The sequence below is a fragment of the Durio zibethinus genome, chromosome 2 (genome assembly GCF_047325235.1).
Source record: "Durio zibethinus cultivar Kanyao isolate XHJ-2024 chromosome 2, ASM4732523v1, whole genome shotgun sequence".
NCBI lineage: Eukaryota > Viridiplantae > Streptophyta > Magnoliopsida > Malvales > Malvaceae > Durio > Durio zibethinus.
The window spans coordinates 2,578,337-2,598,226 of record NC_143163.1 but is presented as its reverse complement, the minus strand read 5'-3'; the positions used below and the strand labels follow the sequence as shown (position 1 = coordinate 2,598,226).

General features: G+C 37.8%; 2 protein-coding genes across 4 annotated transcripts; both read right to left on the bottom strand.

Annotated features, from left to right (window-relative positions):
* Positions 1-570: 570 nt before the first annotated feature.
* LOC111308227 (endo-1,4-beta-xylanase 5-like) lies at positions 571-3,912 on the bottom strand. Of its 3 annotated transcripts, none has more exons than XM_089745457.1 (8): positions 3,797-3,912; positions 3,427-3,461; positions 3,127-3,286; positions 2,556-2,728; positions 2,296-2,397; positions 1,905-2,051; positions 1,125-1,763; positions 571-1,031 (listed from the first exon to the last, which is right to left on the bottom strand). In XM_089745457.1, exons 3-8 carry the CDS (start codon positions 3,221-3,223, stop codon positions 696-698), a joined length of 1,494 nt encoding a protein of 497 aa, XP_089601583.1. In that variant the 5' UTR covers positions 3,224-3,286; positions 3,427-3,461; positions 3,797-3,912; the 3' UTR covers positions 571-695. The 3 variants fall into 3 exon arrangements, with proteins under 3 accessions (XP_089601583.1, XP_022762275.2, XP_089601582.1); XM_022906540.2 differs by having other exon boundaries at positions 3,557-3,873; XM_089745456.1 differs by having other exon boundaries at positions 1,161-1,763; positions 3,557-3,873.
* Positions 3,913-5,104: 1,192 nt separating this feature from the next.
* Positions 5,105-9,127, bottom strand: LOC111308759 (protein NUCLEAR FUSION DEFECTIVE 4-like). The gene is made up of 3 exons (XM_022907335.2): positions 8,697-9,127; positions 7,394-8,271; positions 5,105-5,900 (listed from the first exon to the last, which is right to left on the bottom strand). Exons 1-3 carry the CDS (start codon positions 9,024-9,026, stop codon positions 5,420-5,422), a joined length of 1,689 nt encoding a protein of 562 aa, XP_022763070.1. The 5' UTR covers positions 9,027-9,127; the 3' UTR covers positions 5,105-5,419.
* Positions 9,128-19,890: the final 10,763 nt, after the last annotated feature.

Below are 19,890 nucleotides of genomic sequence, written 5' to 3'. Positions count from 1 at the left end.
CCAATTTATTAGTAAAATCAATACATGAATCTCAAAAAATTTTAACTTGGAAATGATCTAATTAAAAAAAAAAAAAAAACACTCGAAAACACGTTACATCTTTCATAAAATCTAAAAAATTATTTGATTAGTGTAAATCCTATCTTGACCCAAACTCCAAAATGCTTGAACGAAGACATTATCCAAATCTTACATGATCCCAAACCTAAACCCATCCGCTTGGCACCTCATTTATACGTCTAATATTGCACTTCAATCTTGGCGAACAAGGGTTAATGGAAACTATGGAACGAAGTTGCTCTATTTAGATTTCAATACTAAGGGCCATTGTTGAACATCAAAACTCATAGTAGCCCAATATGTATGGATAACATAGCATTTTGATAGAAACATTGTTGCCTGCTGGGTCCTCGAGCTCAATATCCATGGGATGGGAGTATCAGAATCCCCTCTTCTAACGGGTGATAGGACACTGGGCCAGAGCCCGAGGTAACCTTGATAGGCTAGTTTACACTTGCAAAAAGTATACTCCCAATTCTCCCAAATAATCTCCTTTCTTAACGTCGCAAATTTTTGTAGTCGTGTTTAATCAATTGACTAGTTTAAATTATTCAAGAAAAATATGTGTTTATATACTGAATACTGTCAAAATCTAATTTAATTTGCCCATATACAGAGAGACTAGAATCATTGTCTTACAATTGAATGCTAAAGTGTTTAGTTTCATCACTGCGGCAAAGTGAGAAAGTAGAATTTGCTGTTCTGCTTCCATAGCAGACATTTACTTCGTATTCACCCAGGAATCCATAGAAGCTGTATGAACCATGCTCATCTGTCAGCCCCTTAATCTCCCCGGTTTGCCATTCTTTCAATAGATTGTCAACCACATTACCAGCTGGGAGATTGTTAAAATTTTCATCAGTTAGGCACATTTCATAACACCCTTTAGGATGGAGAGCTGTCCAAAGCATTATCCCATTCACTGAAGGATGTGAAAAGCCTTCTCTTAATACCTGTTCTAGGTAAATGGCCTGTTAAGGAAACACAAAGCATAAAATTAATATTATGCCCTTTAAGTAATGGCTAAAATATTGATAACATCAATGAGAATTCTATATGATCACCTGTAATTCTTTACCAACCGAACTATTAATATCTACCTCTGTAAGCCATATGGGGAGTCCAAGCGTAGCCAATTTGTCTAGCACAGCTCTCATTAGAGGAGGATTTGGTATTGTAAAATGACTTTCCAAGCCAATTCCATCCATGTACATGCCACCCTGTTTAAGATCTCTTATCCTTTCAATGTAGCTGTCAACCGTTGATTTCACATCACTGCAGGTTTCCACTACATTAAATTCGTTCATGAACAAAGTGGCTAAGGGGTCTGCTTGGTGTGCAGTCTCGTAGAAATGCAAGGTTGCATTTGGTCCAAGTCGTTGCTCATAAAATTCAAAATGAAGCATCTCATTGCTAACATCCCAGTGTATGAATTCTTCTTTGTATTTGCTCATTAAGCTTTGTATCCTGGAGTTGACTGCTGCTTGAAGGTCGGGACCTGTAAGGTTCCGAACCCATGCAGGGGTGTATTTGGGGTTTTCCCAGAATATGTTGTGGCCTCTGGCTATTATTTGGTGAGCTCGAACAAACTCCAACATTTGGTCTGGTACGGTGTAGTTGGTCTCTCCTTGATCAGGTTCTGTTGCATACCATTTAAGTTCATTTTCAAACACTGCTGCATTAAATCGCTCAACAAACCAATTCTGTGAGATGAAATGAAAACAAGATCAATTTTCTAGCATTGTAGTACAACGGCAAAACAGATGTTTACCCCTTTAGACTTATACCAATAATCAAGTTCTAATTATTAATCTATACTGAGAAGGTTTACAAGCTGAACATACTTGATAGGCCATATTTCCCAGAATGGTGCTTGCTATTGCAGAACCAAATGGAAAATCCTTTGAGACTTGATCTAATGTTATTTCTGCTCCTTGCAATCTGTTTCCTTGTTGGTCTGAAACATGTATTGTTACAGCACGCTTCCTTTGCTGGATAAAGTTAAGACAGTTCCTCTTAACATCGTTATAAAAGCAATAATTCAAATAGTAAGTCTGCTTTTATCTAAGCCTTTTTGAAAGATTTGCAGTTGTCTTGACATTTTTTTATGATTGGATATTTCCATTGCTGCCCAAACGTTTCGCAAAGTTCAATCTCGCAATCAACTGGAAAGAGGACCTTAAGAATATTAAGAATCGAATTATGAACCAAGAGAAGGGTGTGGACAGTAATTACAGTGTTAATTATGTATTGCTGGTTGATCCTCCATTCCTGATCAGTAAATGGCTGTAATGAGGCACTAGCAATTGCTATATTGATATCCGTATCGTCTGAGTTCTGCGTATCCACAACACAAGAAAAAGGTCTTAGAAGAAAAATCAACCAAAGCATTTCTGGAATTCTTTTCATGAGCTGATGCTCAATTATTTCACTTCTAAAAGCCTAAATAGAAAAATAATACTTTATGCAACACGGTATCATGAACATATATTCACCTGGAATAGTAGTAAAGAGAAGTTTGAAGGTGAATCTAGAATGAATCCACCCTTCAGAAATGACCAGCATCCATTCTTAGCCAAAACAGTCCCTATACAATCGTATGTTTTGTTTTCTGTCTTCAGGCTTGCCCTAATGAGATCTGAATTTGCACCTTGTATTCTGACCCAAGCTGTTAAACACCAAGATAATAAGCCAATGCATGATATAATTGATTTTATTTCTCCGATAAATGTTTCACGGTACAATACAATTTATAAGAAGTTTTGAATTTTTTGTCAACGACAAAAATTGAATTGCCTCTACAATAGGGATGGTCCTTAGCCGAGGTCAGAGCATTGTATCAAGATTACTTTTCAAGTATGGACGGTACATTGCTTTGATTAGTTTAATGTTAAATGACTTGTCGGCTGTCATGTTCCAAAAATCCAAACCTTAAACAACGCCACCTTTTGGGGCACGGTTGATAATGTGATATACCAATCAGTCACACTAATAAATACATTGGGCATTGAGACCATAGCATAACAAAGAAACAGAAAGTGAAAGAGAAGAACTGGAGAACCTAACTGGAGAAACAGTAAATGTTGCCCTGCGTGAGATTCTTCAATACAAAAGCTGGCGTGTAAAAACCAGTTGCAGCCTCGCCAATAATGCTCGGTCTCATAACCGGAGGCTCATCTTTCAGAATCCCTCCTTGGTACAGTGGCTCCTCTGGCTGTGCTTTACACTGCAAACCAATAACATGAAGAAGGGCCATTGACATTGTTTGAAAAGTAAATCAAATAACTTGAGACAGCCTATTTAACAATATTCAGCACTGGATAATAGTCTCTTTGAACAAATAATTTAACCATATTCAAAATTTACCTCTGTGTAAGCAGTAAAATCATATAAAGGCCCACCTGCAGCAATAAAAAAACCACCAAATTAAGTTCTCTGAAAATCCCATTAGAATTGAATAGTCATACGGAACCACTGAGAGAAAGGCAGAAAGAACCATATGAAGCAGCCAAGGAACCGCTAAGAAGAAAGAAGAAAGCCAAGAAGCCACCAAAAATAAGAGAATGTTTCATGTTTCTGCATTGGAGTGCGTAAAACATACTGCTACTGAAAAAGCATAACTATTGAACAAAATGCTGCAGTTTAGATTATCTACTATATAGAAAAGTTATTCTCTTCAAGGCAATCTACAGAAGAATAAAGATTTCAAAAGAGGGAGAAAGAAGAGGGAGTGTACTTAAGGCTTGTGGTGGGTATCACAAGGAAACAGTAGCAGGCCTGTGAACACCCATGCCCTGCTCACACGTTTTACTTACTAAAAAAGGGTTCATGTGATGTGAACTTAAAACAACAATCAGTTCATTCCTTTGTTGATTACTAACTTGCCTTTGCTGCTCCATTTGTGGTTATACAGGCTTAGACTCAACGTTATATAATGTGTCCGGTGGGAAGTTTATTCTGTCATTTAGCTTTATTGACCTTTGCTTAATCTTTAGTCGCTCTTGCTTTAATGGAGATTTGGATTGTTGCTAGAAGCTAAATGATGAGTCTAAGTTAAGTGTTTTTATCTAAGATTTGGTTGCCGTTTAGTTTTAGTAGATGCCTTAATTTTTTGTTTGATTATGGAAAACACAATTTCTGGACCAATTGAAGATTGGTAATTGAACGAAAGTGACTTGGAAATAGGTGTGGACAGTGACCTTTTCAAGGTGGGGAGTGATAAATGCACCCTGCGTTGTTTTTAAGTCTAGTCCTCCATTGTCAGACAAGTGATTCTGGGAGGCTTCATGGCTTGAACTTGCACGCGTGCGTGATATTGGGATCATGCATTCACATGCTCAAAGTCAATGAAAATTAAATGCCCTCTCCCTATATGGAACCTGAAGGGTAAAACAAGATGACAAATACATAAAAACGTAAAACAATTTTGGTTTTGAGATGAGATGGAGAACCCTCAGATCTCAAACCCGGAGCATCCCAAAAGGGAAATGACAATTGAAGTGGGTATGTAGATTGTTGACAGTTTTCTATTTTACCAACCGGACGAATGTAGGCCGTCTGTTCTGCGTCGTGGCTGTGTGGCAATATTTAGTTTTTCTGCTGCTCCATGAAATGGGTAGTAGGCCTTGAAGAACTGCAATTCTTAGATCCTCAGTTGTAGCATGTCCTTCAAGCTACCAACAGTGTGATAAAAAAAAAAGCAAGTTTTTTTTTTTGCAATGACATCTAAAGTTTTTTGCGAAAGCAGGAAAGGGAGTGGGGCAAAGATTGTGTTAAATGGATTTCGACTAGGCAGTATATGTTCTTTTCCATAGATTGATTTTTTCGGCGTTCATGTTTGGGAGAGGTGGCAAAGGCCCGTGAACAGTACAAGTAACAAAGAAAAAACCCATTGAGTTTTCTATGGGCGTGAATCAATCAGGGCCTCAAAAATCTTCCACAAGCAGGCTTGGCCTTTAATAAATTAACAGCAATTTTGTAGTCCATCGGCTTTAATCTGCCCAGCTCAATCCAGAAGACAAACTTGGGTCATGTGATCCACAAGGACCTAAAACACAACAAAGGTTTCTGCGATTCCTTCTTTTTCAAACCAAAATACAGATATGGAAATTAAACAAAATTCTGAGAACTTAAAACTTGAAACATTTTCTTTAAAAACAAAAAAATAATAACAATAATCCATTCAGACTATTAATACAGATATAGAAATTATTTCAGACCAGAGAGCCTACTAATGGATTTCTAGAATCATTGATCGCCTTATAAAATGAGGAACCAGCCAATGCTGTGTACCAAGGATATCTCTGAGCAAAAGCTCATCAATCCTACCATTCCAGCCTTCCCTTTGCTGCAGAATTTTCTATCGTTGGCCATTAGATGCCGTCGATGATTTCTTCGATTTCCGACTGGTGAATATCTTGGTATAAACGTTCTTGGATCTAATTGCCAGCACAACGTCCAAAGCAAATCCAACAACCGAGGCTACAGCCATTATGATAAACACAAGACGATAACAATGGGCTCCCACACAGGTATTCCCACCTCCTGGTGTTGGTGTAGCCTGTGTATCATATAGGTAGCCAGCAAGCAGGCCAGAAAAGAGGAAAGAACCGATGGGAAGGTTGAGGATTAAAATGTTATAGAGCAAACCATAATATTTAAGACCAAATAGTTCCGAGGCAGTAGGGACTGTCACTGCTAGACGGACGCCATAGCAGATTCCAACAACAATTGAACCAATGTAAAGGCAACCAGGCATTGCTAATGCCATGAGAAGGAACCCAACTGCCATCAGGATCTGAGATGCCGCATTCCAAAGAGGCCTAGGTGTTCCAGCCTTCCTGCAGGTAGTTCAAAGTTCATAGCCCATGTTAGTTGAAAAACTCATTCAATTAAATATAGCAAATCAATGCACATGGAGTACGGTTCTTATGAAAGAAAGTCATCTCTCTTACAACTATGTAAGCTGAACTAATTAATTATTAAAAGAGATAAGCACAGAAAAATGATCAGAGGATGACAAATATCACAACTGTTGTGCGTTACAGGCATGCATCATATCCGTGACATGAAGACTCAATGCAATCACTCAATTATCCTATAACGGTATCCAAAACGGCCAAGCATGAAAGACGGCAACGACTTAAGATGCCTGTCAAGAGCTATGCTGCGAGTTCATCACATGAAACCCGTTACCAGCATAGTGTTAACTAGGTTATCTCTCTCTTCCATCATCTACATTGTCCACTTGCCGCATCAATTCACCTACGCTGTAACCAACCCTACTAGTTTCAATCATTTCAAAAACAAGATTCACAAAATTTGTGGATAACCTTTTGGCAGTCTTCCTTGAGAAGAAATTAAAATTTAGATTCAAACCTAAGCACTAAAGATGGGACCAAGAGATAAGAACAAAATAACTACACACAACAAACACATTGACCAAGAAAATTGTTGTAATTAATCAATAAGACAGCCAATTAAAGAAAATTCATCAATTGACGTTTACGCTTAAATTGTCCGCATCAAAGCATTAATATGGTGAATGTGATATGCATTAAAAAACTTTAAAAAGAGAGATTTTTTATGGATTTAATGGTCCCCTTCTTCAAAAGCATTCAAGCAAAACAGCAAAGGAATAAGCTTTGTGCTTATGACACCTATCTGTAACATCTCCATTTAAGTAACAACATCTCTACCTGTCCCCATTAATTGACTGTACAACAACTTTTTTTTTTATCTTCCGAAAGCTAGAAATTGATTAAGCGATGTAAAGTACAAGAAAGAGAAATAGGATTTCGTGTAAATTTTATGTTGAAAACAAACCCATGTGAAGATCTAAAACAGATTTCTTAATGAGAAAGAAACCAGAATCTACAGTAGATTTATGTATCCTGTAACCTTTGAAACTCAAAATAATATCCCCTTTCAAAAGAAAAAAGAAAGAAACCTACCTTATTTGTTAAAAGCATGATTGTAACATTTTTTGTTTTTCTATACTAATTCATACTTGGATTTACAAACTCCAATATTCCATCCAAAAAGGTTGACAAGATTTTAAAATAGAAAATTCCTTTGATAAATTCAAAGACGATGAACAAAGAGAAACTTTCTCCCTTCATCTTATGAACTCAACAAATCAAAGAATTTGGAAATGTATCTAGGATATATCAAGTTGGATATTACTAACAACAGAACGACTTGGACATAGTCTCTTCTATGGGCATAAATAAATGAATAAATTAAAGATAGGAATCCAACTAAAAGATGCTACAAAAATGTCATAATCATGCAAATTTGAGATACGGGCAAGGAATGAAACATTGAAACTTACTTGATAAAATACTCAGAAACTGAACCAGAAAAGATCCGTCCAAAAAAGCCCCAAATACTGGTCAGTGACACAAATATAGAAACGTCGGCGTGGCCAAGGGCCAAGCCAATCTGCGCCATGTTATTCATCACCGCTAAACCTGTTCCGACCCCACACAAAAACGACACAAACAAAAGCCAAAAGTCCCATGTCCTCATCGCCTCAAATATCGTGTGGTCCTCTCCTATCTCAGGCCTATTCTTTTCCACCGTCGCCACCTCTTCCTCCACCGAAGCAACAGCCACAGCCGCAGCAGCCACTATTTCCGTCTCCTCGGCAACAGCCTCCGTTTTCTCAACATCCGTCGCCTTAGTTTCCTCTTTCAGCAATGGTTCCTGTCGCTCCATGTCAGGCTCGAACCCGACCAAGCGCCAACTCTTTACAAAAGAATAAACCGGAACCGCCAACGGACTAGCTAACAAAATAAGAAGTATAACAGCAAAAACGAGCGAAAAAACTTGATTGGTCGAACCGATGAAATCGTAAACTAAAAGATAAACAGCGACTACAACGGCAACTATGTTAAATATTGCGAAATAGCGAGTTTCTTCATTTTCTGTAGCGATGGAGGCGGATTGGGGGATTTCACGGAGGAAAAAGATGGCAGTGAGGCAAACAGCAAAGGGAATAACGGCGAGCATGATGAGGAATGTGGCAGGGTCATCGGAGAAGAGGGCAGAGCAGAGGTCGGTGAAGATGGCGGTGCTGAGACCAACGTAGCCTTTTAAGATGCCAGAGACCGGGCCACGGTTGCGGCGGAAGTTGCGGATGCATGTTACTAACACTGCTGTGTTCATCCATGTTGTGCTGTTGCCTCCCATGCACAAGAATATGCACATCTGTAAGTAGCAAAATTGAAAAACTCAGAATTTTTGTTGAAATTGTAGAGATTTTGAACAATGAAAAAGACTCATTTTCTTGGGAATTAGATTTCAACGGAGAAGACAGGGAATCTTTAGAATTCTAGAAATTTATTAACAGTGAATTTCTATGGCAATTAGGAATTTTAGAAACTTAAACTACCATTCAAACTATCTGATAATCAATAAACAATCTAACCTAAACATGGAAAATTTTAGTAGCCCCACCACTTTTTTTTTATCACGAATACTTTCATACTATTACAGGAAAAGTTTTTTTTTTTCTTTTGAAGTATTCCATTTCATGATTCCTTTCATTACTGAAAGAACAACTCAAAGCAAGATACATTGAACGGGGTCGAATTGAGGATTTGAGGTATCAATTACTGGTATTTAGTATATACCTGCCAGTAAGGAAGGGGTTGAATTTTCTGACTGACGACAAGCCACTGAGCACCATAACCAATCAATCCTTCAATGGAACCAATAAGGATAATAACCGGCGTGGGCAAACGATCAGAGGCAAGGCCAGCCAAAAGACCAAAAGCCTTACCAACATCTTTAGCCACAGACAAATTGTTAAGCTCAAGTTGGGTAAGGCTCATAAGCGTCTTGAGAGCATCGGAGTAGTTTGAAAATGTATAGTTATTGCCTGAAATGGCCTGGACCCATACGGCAGAAACAAAGCCTAACCATTTCCAGGCACTGAACGTGTAAGTTTCTCGAAACCCCATTAACCTCTAACCTGTCTAAACAGAGCAAAACCAAGAAAACCCGAAAGGCTGATGACTGATGAGAGGATTTTGAATGGCGGTTTGGGATGGAATTTGACGTCTTCGAACTTGGGGCTGACTTTAGGTATTTAAACTTTAGAGTGCGAGTATGATGTTAGAAAATATCGAGAAAATAGAAATAATAAGAAAGAAGAAATATAATTTTTAAACGTGAAAAGTATTATTTTAAAAATAGTTATGTTTATAGATATAATAAAAATTTAAAATTTCTCAATTAGAAGAGGTAAAATTGATTAAGTAAAAGAAATCAATTTATAATAATTGAAGAGTTATAAAATTTTTATTTAAAAAATTATGATAATTTTTATAGTTCTATTTTTTATTTAAATAATTTTAATTAAATAGTTATTTTTTTAAACATATTTATTTAGATAATTATATTTTTTATTCAAATATGTTTATTTAAAAGTGTTTAAATGCTCAATTTTTAACTTTCAAATTTATTATTTGATCCACTAAAAAAATTCTTAACAAACTCAAAATAATTTGCCTTATTTAACATTTAATTTACTTACTTATATAATATAAATAATCTATTTGAAATTATACATAAATAGAATTTTTATTTAATGTAAGATATATCATATTTTAAATTATCACCGTATATACTTCTGTTGAAAAGTGTAGCCACGACGTTGACACGAACGGTTTAGAATCTGTTTTACTTGAACGGAAACTCTACGGGGCGGTGATGGTGGTGTTGATTTTTTTTTTTTTTTCATATCGACGGAACTTGCAATGGGTACAGTTCTTGGTGTGCGATTCTTTAGGTTCGATGACTTTACCGAATGATATTTGGAATTCTTATTTCTTAACGCAGTAGTTATTGACTTTTGGGCTTTGGCATGCTGTTGGTGGTCGGTGATATCTTTTGAGGTGGGGACAATTTTTTATTTGATTCAATCACATCCAAAATTCAACCAAGGATGACAAAAAGTTTCGATGCTTAAGAGCTATTTAATATGAACATAACTTTCTCAATTATTATATGCTAAAAAAAAAAAAATTACTATCCACATCAATTAATCCATATATTTGAATGCCAAACTTTCATGCTAATAGCGTATCAAATATGGGTATTAAAAAACATTTATTTTATGTTTTAAACATTTTGTCTTTATAGATCAAGAATAGAGAAATTCTTGAGCCAAAGAGAAATTTATGAATTCCCTCTTTTGTATTGGTTAACAATAATACGTTTTAATCAAAGTATATTAATCAAGAAGGTGACATATACTGGTTTTGATCAAATTTGTTGGTTTTCTCTATTAGTAGAATTTAACAAAAATTAATTTATAAAAGCCAAAAAGTGTAAAAGGGCTTTTGTTTTTATTGAGTTGATGAATTGAAAAAAATTAAAAGCAAAGCGCTTAAAGTTGAAGCTATGGGCACATCTATATCTATATCTAACTTGAAAGAGAGGGAAAGACCGGCTGATGGCAATATCCATGTGGGGCCAGCAGTATTGCAGGCACATCGCGTGATTTAGCACCCAAGCGAGTGTGGGTGGATGTTGGTTGGATTGCGTTTCTGTCAGACGTACAAGCAGGGGAAGCATTTACATGTTTGTTTCGGTTTTATCTTATAAACGGCCCATAAAGCCTGGGTTTCCATCTTAATTTTATTTCCTTCTCAAGTAACGATATAACTATGATTCACATAATCACATATGATTCCCATACATTATATGGATTTGTATGCTTTTGATCTTGCATTGGTTCTATTTCTCTGTTACGTTGTTTTATGTGGGGTTGATGTCATATTTGCTTAGTTTATTTTATAAATTTTTTTAACGTGATATTTATATTATAATTTTATGTGTTTGAAATTAATATTGTTAATTTAAGATGATGATGTGACTTTGAAATAATTACACCGTGACATATGATAAATAATGTTATATTATCATGTCATGAGACATACGTGCAGATGTTAAGTGTTATAGGAAAAATATTTTTAAAAAAATTGAAATCAATATTTTTGAAAACTAAAAATGATTTTTTTATAAAATACATTTTCATATTCAAAATATAAAATAATAATAAAAAATTATTTTTTCTTTCTTTTCTTTTTTTTTTTCGTCTGAGAAAATAAAAATTTTAAAATGTGTTTCATTTTTTAAAAAATGAATAATAAAATAGAATTTTATAATTTTTTATTTCTTTTGTTTCTTTTATTATTTTTTTTTTCTCTTTCTCCTCCCCTTCCTTATCTCTCCAATTCTCCTTTCACTATCAATTTCAGCTAGTCACGCACCGGATTTTGGCTAGACGAGTGGAATCCAGCACTAATAGTCTAAAAGCGGCCTAAACAAGTCAAAATCTGTTGCACGTTTCGAATTGGATTTCAGTCTCTTTAGGCCGATTTCGCCTGGTTTCAAGCATTTTCTAACCTATCAACGCTAGATCCGACCTTGTCTGATTAGGTCCGATTGGTGATTGATCAAAATCGGCTTAAGGAATTCAAATCGGTAGAAAAGGAAAACGAGGAAAGAAGAGAAAAAAAAAAAGATTATTTTTAAATTTTGAAACATATATACGTTAAATTAAAACAATTATTTCATAATAACGAATGTTCCGACTAATTTTAATTTATTTTGAAAATTAAAATTAAAATTTTTATTTTTAAATTTGATGATTTATATATTTATATTTTACTTTATATGTATATTATTTTTAAATTTAACGATTTATATATTTATATTATGTTAAATATTAAAATTTATGTATTTTTATTTTATTTTATATGAAAATATAAAATATAATTTTTTAAATTTAGTTAAATTTAAATATAATAATTATTAAAAATTTAAATCATATCATATTTATATCATATTTATATTATATTTTAGATTAAAACTATTTTCTTTTTTGATAAATACATCTACTACTCACTTGCATAGAAGTAAAAATGGAAAATGGGGTAAAAAGACAATTAATTCAAGCAACAAACAACAAATAAAGCACGGAAGATAAATAGGGCGAAGAAAGAAGCTTTACAACAAACAATATCCACTGGGTCAATACCTCAAAAAGATCAACTCAACTATAAAAATTTTACCACACGTGTCATACAAATAATATAAGGGTTATAAATTATTATTAAATTGATGCGATAATTAAAACTTGGGATGGGAACATGACTGATGATAAGGTACCCGAATTCCTCTTTTGATATGATTTGTGTTTTAAGGTAAGTGGGTTTCTTATAAGTTCGCCTACTTATTACCATATAAAAACCAGTGGGACAGTACTGATTCCGTGCACATGCTTCCTGCTTGGCCTTTTCGTTAAATTTAAGAAATCCACGTAATGGAGATGTTAATATACAATTGAAGCATTCTGTACGGCAAAATTAGATCTGATCTTCATCGATTTTCTCAACACATGTGAAAGAAGTTTGAATGTGAACCTAAAAGAAAAACTCAGATGTTATTAATAATAATTTATATTGAATAATCTACGAATTTAATATAATTATATAGGTCTTAAACTTCTCTTGAAAGAAAAATCAAAACCATAGAAATTAGGAACTCCTATCCAGAAGAGAGTGAGAAAGATAAGTGCAAAAATTGACTTGTAAATCTAATCTTTAGGTGAACAATGCAAACGAAATATTTTGGTCTTCGCCGTCTTGCTGTACAATTGGACGTGATTTGATATGTCTGAAGCTGTTGCCTTCATGAAACAGTAAAAAAGAAGAAAAATTAAATAAAACATGGCCCCGACCTGACAATCGACACTGGCTTTTGAGCAAGTTGCTTATCACATGGACCCTTTTTTTTAAATTTATGATAAGATCGCCGCCTTATGCAGGTACGGTCCTGTGTACTAAAAAATGTAATGACAAACTTGTCTTTATCAAAGAAGAAAGAGAAAATCATGTGGGTTTATCATAGAGATTATATTAAAGCTCTGTTTACGGTTGAGAGTCGGCTGTTTTGCCTACTCGTGTCTTGATCATGAAGATATTTTTTAATAAATTTCGAAATCACCCAACAAAGAAAATCGGAGGGCTGATATGAACTTTTTGTTTTCATTTTGAAATATCCGGAAGAAAAGAAAAAAATGACCAGCATGGAAATTTTTGGCACCATGTGCTGGTGTTTGCCATTTTTTCCGTGTGGGTCACTGAAAAATATGCAGTCGGGGCCGGGCCAGTTGCCACACCTTGCAGCCAAAGGAACCTTACCTGAGTCATTGTTTTGGTTTTTCATACATGAATGAATCATAAAGACAGAAAATCCAAAAACAATTAGTAGGTCGACACGGCCACAGCAGGAAATTGAAAATCAGGCCAAGCAGCTGCTTTTAGTCTCATACATGGATATTCTTTCTATTATGCCTTTATGCCGCTTTCATTTGCCTTTTTCACAAAACTCTCTTGAGCCCTAGTGCAAAATGAGAACTTTGCTAATTGTAGGTCTATGAATTTGATAATTTTGAAAAATATCACTAACAAAAATTATCTCATCCATTATCAACATTAGCAGAATATGTTTCGTTTTCATTGAGATTTTTCCTAGCGCTAGAGAAGCAAGTTTCACGTTCCCAAAAGTGGAAATTTAAGTTAATTAAGTTATAATAAACTTACCCCACCATTAAAGTTGTGCATAATTCAATCATGCATCTGACACACCCCACGTGAGCACCATCAAGATTAAGGCCCGAGCACCGACATGAGAAGGTCAGACCCTCGCTCAAGCACCTTGCCACGAAAAAGAGCTCCTTTGAGAATTGTCTACTGAGCCTAAGAACCTTTCGAGAGAAGTTTCTAAAAAGCCCCAGAAGATTGGTGTGAGCATTGGACATGGAAGGCTTTAGATAAGCCTAGTCCCAGGCTAAGTGTCATGAGCTAATCTTGTATAGGGTTATGACTAAGATTTAGGTTACCATGAGCTACTCATGTATAGGATCATGGTCGGGTAGATCCCTTGTGCTAGGAAAAGTGTTTCAATTTCAAACATTGTAATAGTTACTGGTAGTATAGCTCTAAAATTTTTAAGGCTCTTTAGGGGGGTGAGCCGGCAGCGTAGTGTTGGGCTGTCTCACAAGTTACTATGCGAGTTTAGGCCACCCACCAAGGGCTGCCCCTGGCCCTGGTGACGATGGAAGGTCCCGATGTATGAGTCCCATTTATAATAAAACTCATCCCAATCGAATGTCCCGATTGTTGCTTCGATGTATTTTTCTTTTTCTTGATGCGAATATGCCTTCTTATGTGTGTGCTTGAGATTGATCTCGATATGTTGTGCCTTATTGTGAATGCTTGTGACTAATCATAACTTATGATTATTTGTTCAGATATCGATCTATTGAAGGTTGACTTGGTTGGGAGCACCCATTCAAGTGCCGCACGGTCTATTGCTTGTTGAGAGAAAGCTTAGTCCGTGACACGTGGTATCAGAGCACGGTTGAGAAGTGCTAGAAAAATGGATGAGATGGCCACAAATGGTGGACCGGATCATCGATAGAGAATTGAGAAACTTGAGGCCGCGGTGGCCGTAATGAAAACTCATATGGTGACGAAAGACTGAGTGAGGGAGATCGAGACAACCCAGCGGGAGTTGTCCGATACTCTCCACAATGTGAGCGAAGAGGCTAGAGATGCCTTGAACATTCTTCAAAAGGAGTTTGAGGAGCTCAGAGCACAGGTGAGCATTCTACAAATGGCTATGGCCAGATCGGGTTCAAGCTCGATGGAAAGGGGACAAAGGCCCAAGGTGCCGGAGCCTCGATGCTATGAGGGGGCAAGGGATGTTAAGGAACTTGAAAATTTCTTGTTTGACATGAAGCAATACTTCCGAACTGTACACATAAATTCAGAGAAAGACAAAGTGACAATGGCGTCGATGTACCTCGTAGGGGATGCCAAGCTGTGGTGGCACTCCAAGTTTGTCGATGACGAGTGCCCGATTAAGACTTGGACGGATCTGAAGCGAGAATTGAAAAACCAATTTTTCCCTGAGAATGTAGAGTATATGGCTCGAAGGAGACTTCGAGAGTTGGTGCAAACCGGAACGGTGCAAGAATTTGTGAAGAGCTTTTTCACTATGATATTGGATATTCGGGACATGGCCGAAAAGGACAAGATGTTTTATTTTCTTAAGGGCCTCAAGCCTTGGGCAAGGACAAAACTACAAAGGCAGAAAGTGCAAGATGTGGCCACGGCCATAGCTGCAGTTGAACATCTTTACGATTACAATGATGGCTCCTTAAAACAAAAAAATCCTCTATCAGCTGGCAGTAGCTTTAACTTTAGAAGTGGGAGAAAGATGACTAGGTTGGACTGACCCTTCAGTGAGGGATCAGACAGGAGGTCCTTTGGTCGAGATAGCACCCAGTCCAAGACAAGCAACGTAGGGATTTTCAAGCCTAGACAACCGCTAGCTTGCTTTCTTTACAAGGGGCCGCATTGGATGACTGAATGCCCGCACAGGGGAGCCCTTAATGCCTTAAAGACCTCATCTCAAGAGTCCGTAAAAGGGTTAGAGAGCGTTGAAGAAACTGAAAAGGAGCCAGCCATGATGGGTTCAATAAGGTTCCTCAATGCCCTCCGTATCTAATTGAACACTATAAAGAAAGAGCAGAGTAAAGGCTTGATGTATGTGAACTTGACGATCAATAAGAAAGCCATCAAGACCATGGTGGATACGGGTGCAACCGACACTTTCATCACACCAAAAAAAGTAAAAAGGTGTGGTTTTCAGATTAGTAAAGACTGTGGACGAATGAAGGCGATCAATTCGCCAGCCTTTACAATCAATGGAAGCTTTAAAAGTGTGACAACCCGATTGGGGCCATGAGAGGAGAAGGTAGACTTTACAGTTTCCCCCATGGATGACTTTGATGTTGTCCTTGCATTGAACTTCATGATGTTGGCTCAAGTCATCCCTATCCCCGCCGCTAGCTACTTGTTGTTCTTAGGAGAACACCCATATGTGGTGCCAGCCAACATCCTACCAAATAGTGGAAAAAATTGATTTCAACTTTACAGTTTAAGAAAGGGATAAAGATAGGGGAACCCTCTTTTGTGGCGGTGTTGATTTACAAAGAAGGGTCGAAAGTAGAATCAATACCTGATGGTGTGAAAAAAATATTGGAAGAATTCGAAGAGGTGATGCCAGAGATGTTGCCTAAAGTTCTACCCCCTCGACGAGTAGTGGACCATGAAATCGAGCTCCTCCCAAGAGCGAAACCCCCTGCTAGAGCGCCCTACCGCATGGCCCCGTCAGAGTTGGCCGAACTAAAAAAGCAGTTAGATGAGTTGCTACAAGTCGGGTTCATCAGACCATCAAAAGCTCTTTTCGGATTGCCAGTACTATTTCAGAAGAAGCACGATGAAAGTTTACGATTATGTATTAACTACAGGGCCCTGAACAAAGTCACCGTAAGAAAGAAATATCCCATTCTTCTTATAGCAGACTTGTTTGATGAATTGAGTCGGGCTAAGTACTTCTCCAAATTAGACCTGAGATCTGGCTACCATCAGGTCCGAATCGCTGATGGAGATGAACCAAAGACCACTTGTGTGACACGGTATGGTGCATTTGAATTTTTTGTTATGCCTTTTGGACTGACCAATGCTCCTGCCACATTTTATACATTGATGAATCAGATGTTCCATGACTACTTAGATAAATTTATAGTCATCTATTTAGATGATATAGTGGTATATAGCTCCACTTTGGAAGAGCATCAAGAGCACCTGTGCCAGGTACTTCAAAGATTACATGACCACCAGTTATACGTAAAAAGAAAGAAGTGTGCATTTGCTCAGACCCAAATCTATTTTCTCGATCACATTATCGAACGTGGCCACATTCGAATGGACATGGGAAAGGTTAGGGCCATCAAGAAGTGGACAACATCGAAGAATATTAGTGAGCTCCGCTCATTTTTGGGACTAGCCAACTACTATAGAAGGTTTGTGGAAGGGTACTCTCGCAAGATTACAGCCCTCATGGAGCTATTGAAGAATGAGCGTAAATGGTGTTGGACGAGCGAATGCCAAGAGGCCTTCGAGGGATTGAAGGATGCTGTTATGAAGGATCTCATCTTAGCTCTTCCTGATATTGAAAAGCCCTTCAAAGTTCAGATAGATGCATCTGATTTTACTATTGGAGGAGTACTTTTGCAACAACATCACCCGATAGCATTTGAAAGTAGGAAGCTAAGTGAAGCTGAAAGGAAATATACGGCCCAAGAAAAAAAACTCGCGGTGGTTCACTGCTTGAGGGCTTGGCGACATTACTTGTTGGGTTCACACTTTGTCGTGAAGACAGACAATACGACCGTTAGCTATTTTCTCACCCAACTAAGGCTTACGGTAAAACAAGCTAGATGGCAGAAATTTTTAGCGAAATTCAACTTTTATTTTGAGCACACTACTGGAAAGACCAATCAAGTGGCCGATGCATTGAGCAGGCGAGTAGATCTAGCGGCCCTTAGAAGAATTACCCTAATGACGGCTAGTAGAGCCACTACAGACATTCACAAGTTGATTGGAGATCACTTAGGGAAAGACCCGCAAGCTTGTGCCATCCTGAAGCTAGTGGAAGAAGGGAAGTCCAAGTACTTCTGACAAGAAAATGGGGTCCTATGAACTAAGGGACCTCGAGTATTTGTGCCAAGAGCAGAAAGTCTGAGACAGATGCTAATGAGAAAATATCATGACACACCATGGGCGAGACACTCGGGTTGGCAACGCACTTTGGCGTTATTGAAACAGGGATACTATTGGCCTCACATGCGACAAGATGTGATGGACTATACGAAGACCTGCCTTATTTGCCAATAAGACAAGGTTGAAAGGAGGAAACCTGTAGGCATGCTTGAACCACTACCAGTACCCACCAGACCTTGGGAAAGCATCTCCCTCGATTTCATTTCGAGCCTACCCAAGGTTGGTGACCTTGGAGCGATTTTGGTGGTAATTGATCGATTTTCTAAGTATGCCACATTCATTCTCGCTCACAAGTATTACACAGCAGAAGACACAGCTCGACTATTATTCAAACATGTGGTCAAATACTGGGGCCTCCCTCAAAACATTATCAGCGATCAAGATCCGAGATTTACGGGGTCCTTCTGAAGAGAACTTTTCAAGATATTAGGGTCTCAACTCAACATCTCCTCAAGCTATCACCCCCAAACCGATGGTCAAATGAAACGGTTCAACGGATTATTAGAGGAATACTTGAGGCATTTTGTTTAAGCTAATCAGAAAGACTGGCCTTCTATATTTGGACGTAGCTCAACTCTACTTTAATTTCAACAAAAGCTCTTCCATCAATAAAAGCCCATTTGAGGTGATCATCGAACAATTACTAAGGCTACCCCACACTTCTTTGGAACAATATGGAGGAAAGAATCTGAGAGCCTTCAATCTCAGCAAAAAGTGGAAACAAAACACAGAGATTGCGTAAGCCTACCTGGAGAAAGCATCAAAGCGGATGAAGAAATGGGCAGATAAGGGTCGTAGAGCTCAACAATTTCAAGCTGGTGATTTGGTTCTTGTCCAACTAGTTCCTGAACAAATCAGGTTCCTGAGAAAGAGAGATCGTAGACTGGTGCGTAAATATGAAGGTCCAGTAAAGGTCCTTTCTAAGGTGGGGAATGCTTCTTACAAAATTGACCCACCAAAGTAGATGAAAGTGCACCCAATATTTCATGTGAACAACCTGAAACCTTTCCATGCAGATCCTACAGATGCTAGTTGAAGGGAGCCAACCAAAGCCATCATCACCATGAAGCCACCCTCAGAGCGTCGAGTCGAAGAGATCTTAGCTGACAGAGAAACCAAGATATCTCAAAGACTAGTTTGGGAATACTTAGTGAAGTGGAAGGGATTAGGACTAGAAGAAACCAGCTGGGAGAAAGAACACGACCTCCAGAGATTTCAAAAGAAGATTGAAGAATTGTATAAGGTCATGACCGAGACTTAGGTTGCCATGAGCCACCCATGTATAGGGCCATGGTCGGGTAGATCCCTTGTGCTAGGAAAAGTGTCCCCATTTCAAACATTGTAATGGTTACTAGTAGCATAGCTCTAAAATTTCTAAGGCTCTTTAGGGGGGATGAGCCGGCAGTGTAGTGTTGGGCTGTCTCATCGGTTGCTATGCGAGCTTAGGCCACCCACCAAGGGCTACCCCCTGGCCCTAGTGACCGTGGGAGGTCCCGATGTATGAGTCTCGTTTATAATAAAACTCATCCCGATTGTTACCTCGATGTGTTTTTCTTTTTCTTGATGCGAATATGCCTTCTTATGTGTGTTCTTGAGATTGATCTCGATATGTTGTGCCTTATTGTGAATGCTTGTGACTAACCATAGCTTATGATTATTTGTTCAGATATTGATCTATTGAAGGCTGACTTGGTTGGTAGCGCCCATTCAAGTGCCGCACGGTCTATTGCTTGTTGAGAGAAAGCTTAGTCCATGACACTAAGCGTGCGGGCATAAAACCCTCTGGAAGAACCAGATACGCAACTGAGCAGAGATATTGTAGCGCCCAGATGGAGAAGACTCTAAAACCTGTTAGGTGCGGGCACTCAGCAGAAGTGCCTAGACCAAACCCAGAGACTTGGTAAGGTGCCTAAAACAAGCATGTCTTTAAAAAGGCCTTAATTATTCCTGTTGGGGCTTGGGCACCCTAAAACTCTCTAGTAAGCCCTTAATAGCCGTACATTTGGAATCATTTAAGCCATAGGTACCAAAAGCGCTCAAGTATAAATAGGATAGCGTCTTTTTCATTTGTATAGATATATATAGATACATACATAGAGAGATAGAGAGGTGACAACAA

What these genes read in the sequence shown, in the direction of transcription:
- LOC111308759 (XM_022907335.2), bottom strand. Translation starts at nt 9,026, where the DNA reads ATGGGGTTTCGAGAAACTTACACGTTCAGTGCCTGGAAATGGTTAGGC. An exon ending in AACCCCTTCCTTACTGGCAG is followed by an intron (nt 8,272 to 8,696) that starts GTATATACTAAA and finishes TGCTACTTACAG; the next exon opens with ATGTGCATATTCTTGTGCAT. An exon ending in GTTTCTGAGTATTTTATCAA is followed by an intron (nt 5,901 to 7,393) that starts GTAAGTTTCAAT and finishes AACTACCTGCAG; the next exon opens with GAAGGCTGGAACACCTAGGC.
- LOC111308227 (XM_022906540.2), bottom strand. Translation starts at nt 3,659, where the DNA reads ATGTTTTACGCACTCCAATGCAGAAACATGAAACATTCTCTTATTTTT. An exon ending in CAACATTTACTGTTTCTCCA is followed by an intron (nt 2,729 to 3,126) that starts GTTAGGTTCTCC and finishes GGTGTTTAACAG; the next exon opens with CTTGGGTCAGAATACAAGGT. An exon ending in TGGGAAATATGGCCTATCAA is followed by an intron (nt 1,764 to 1,904) that starts GTATGTTCAGCT and finishes TTCATCTCACAG; the next exon opens with AATTGGTTTGTTGAGCGATT.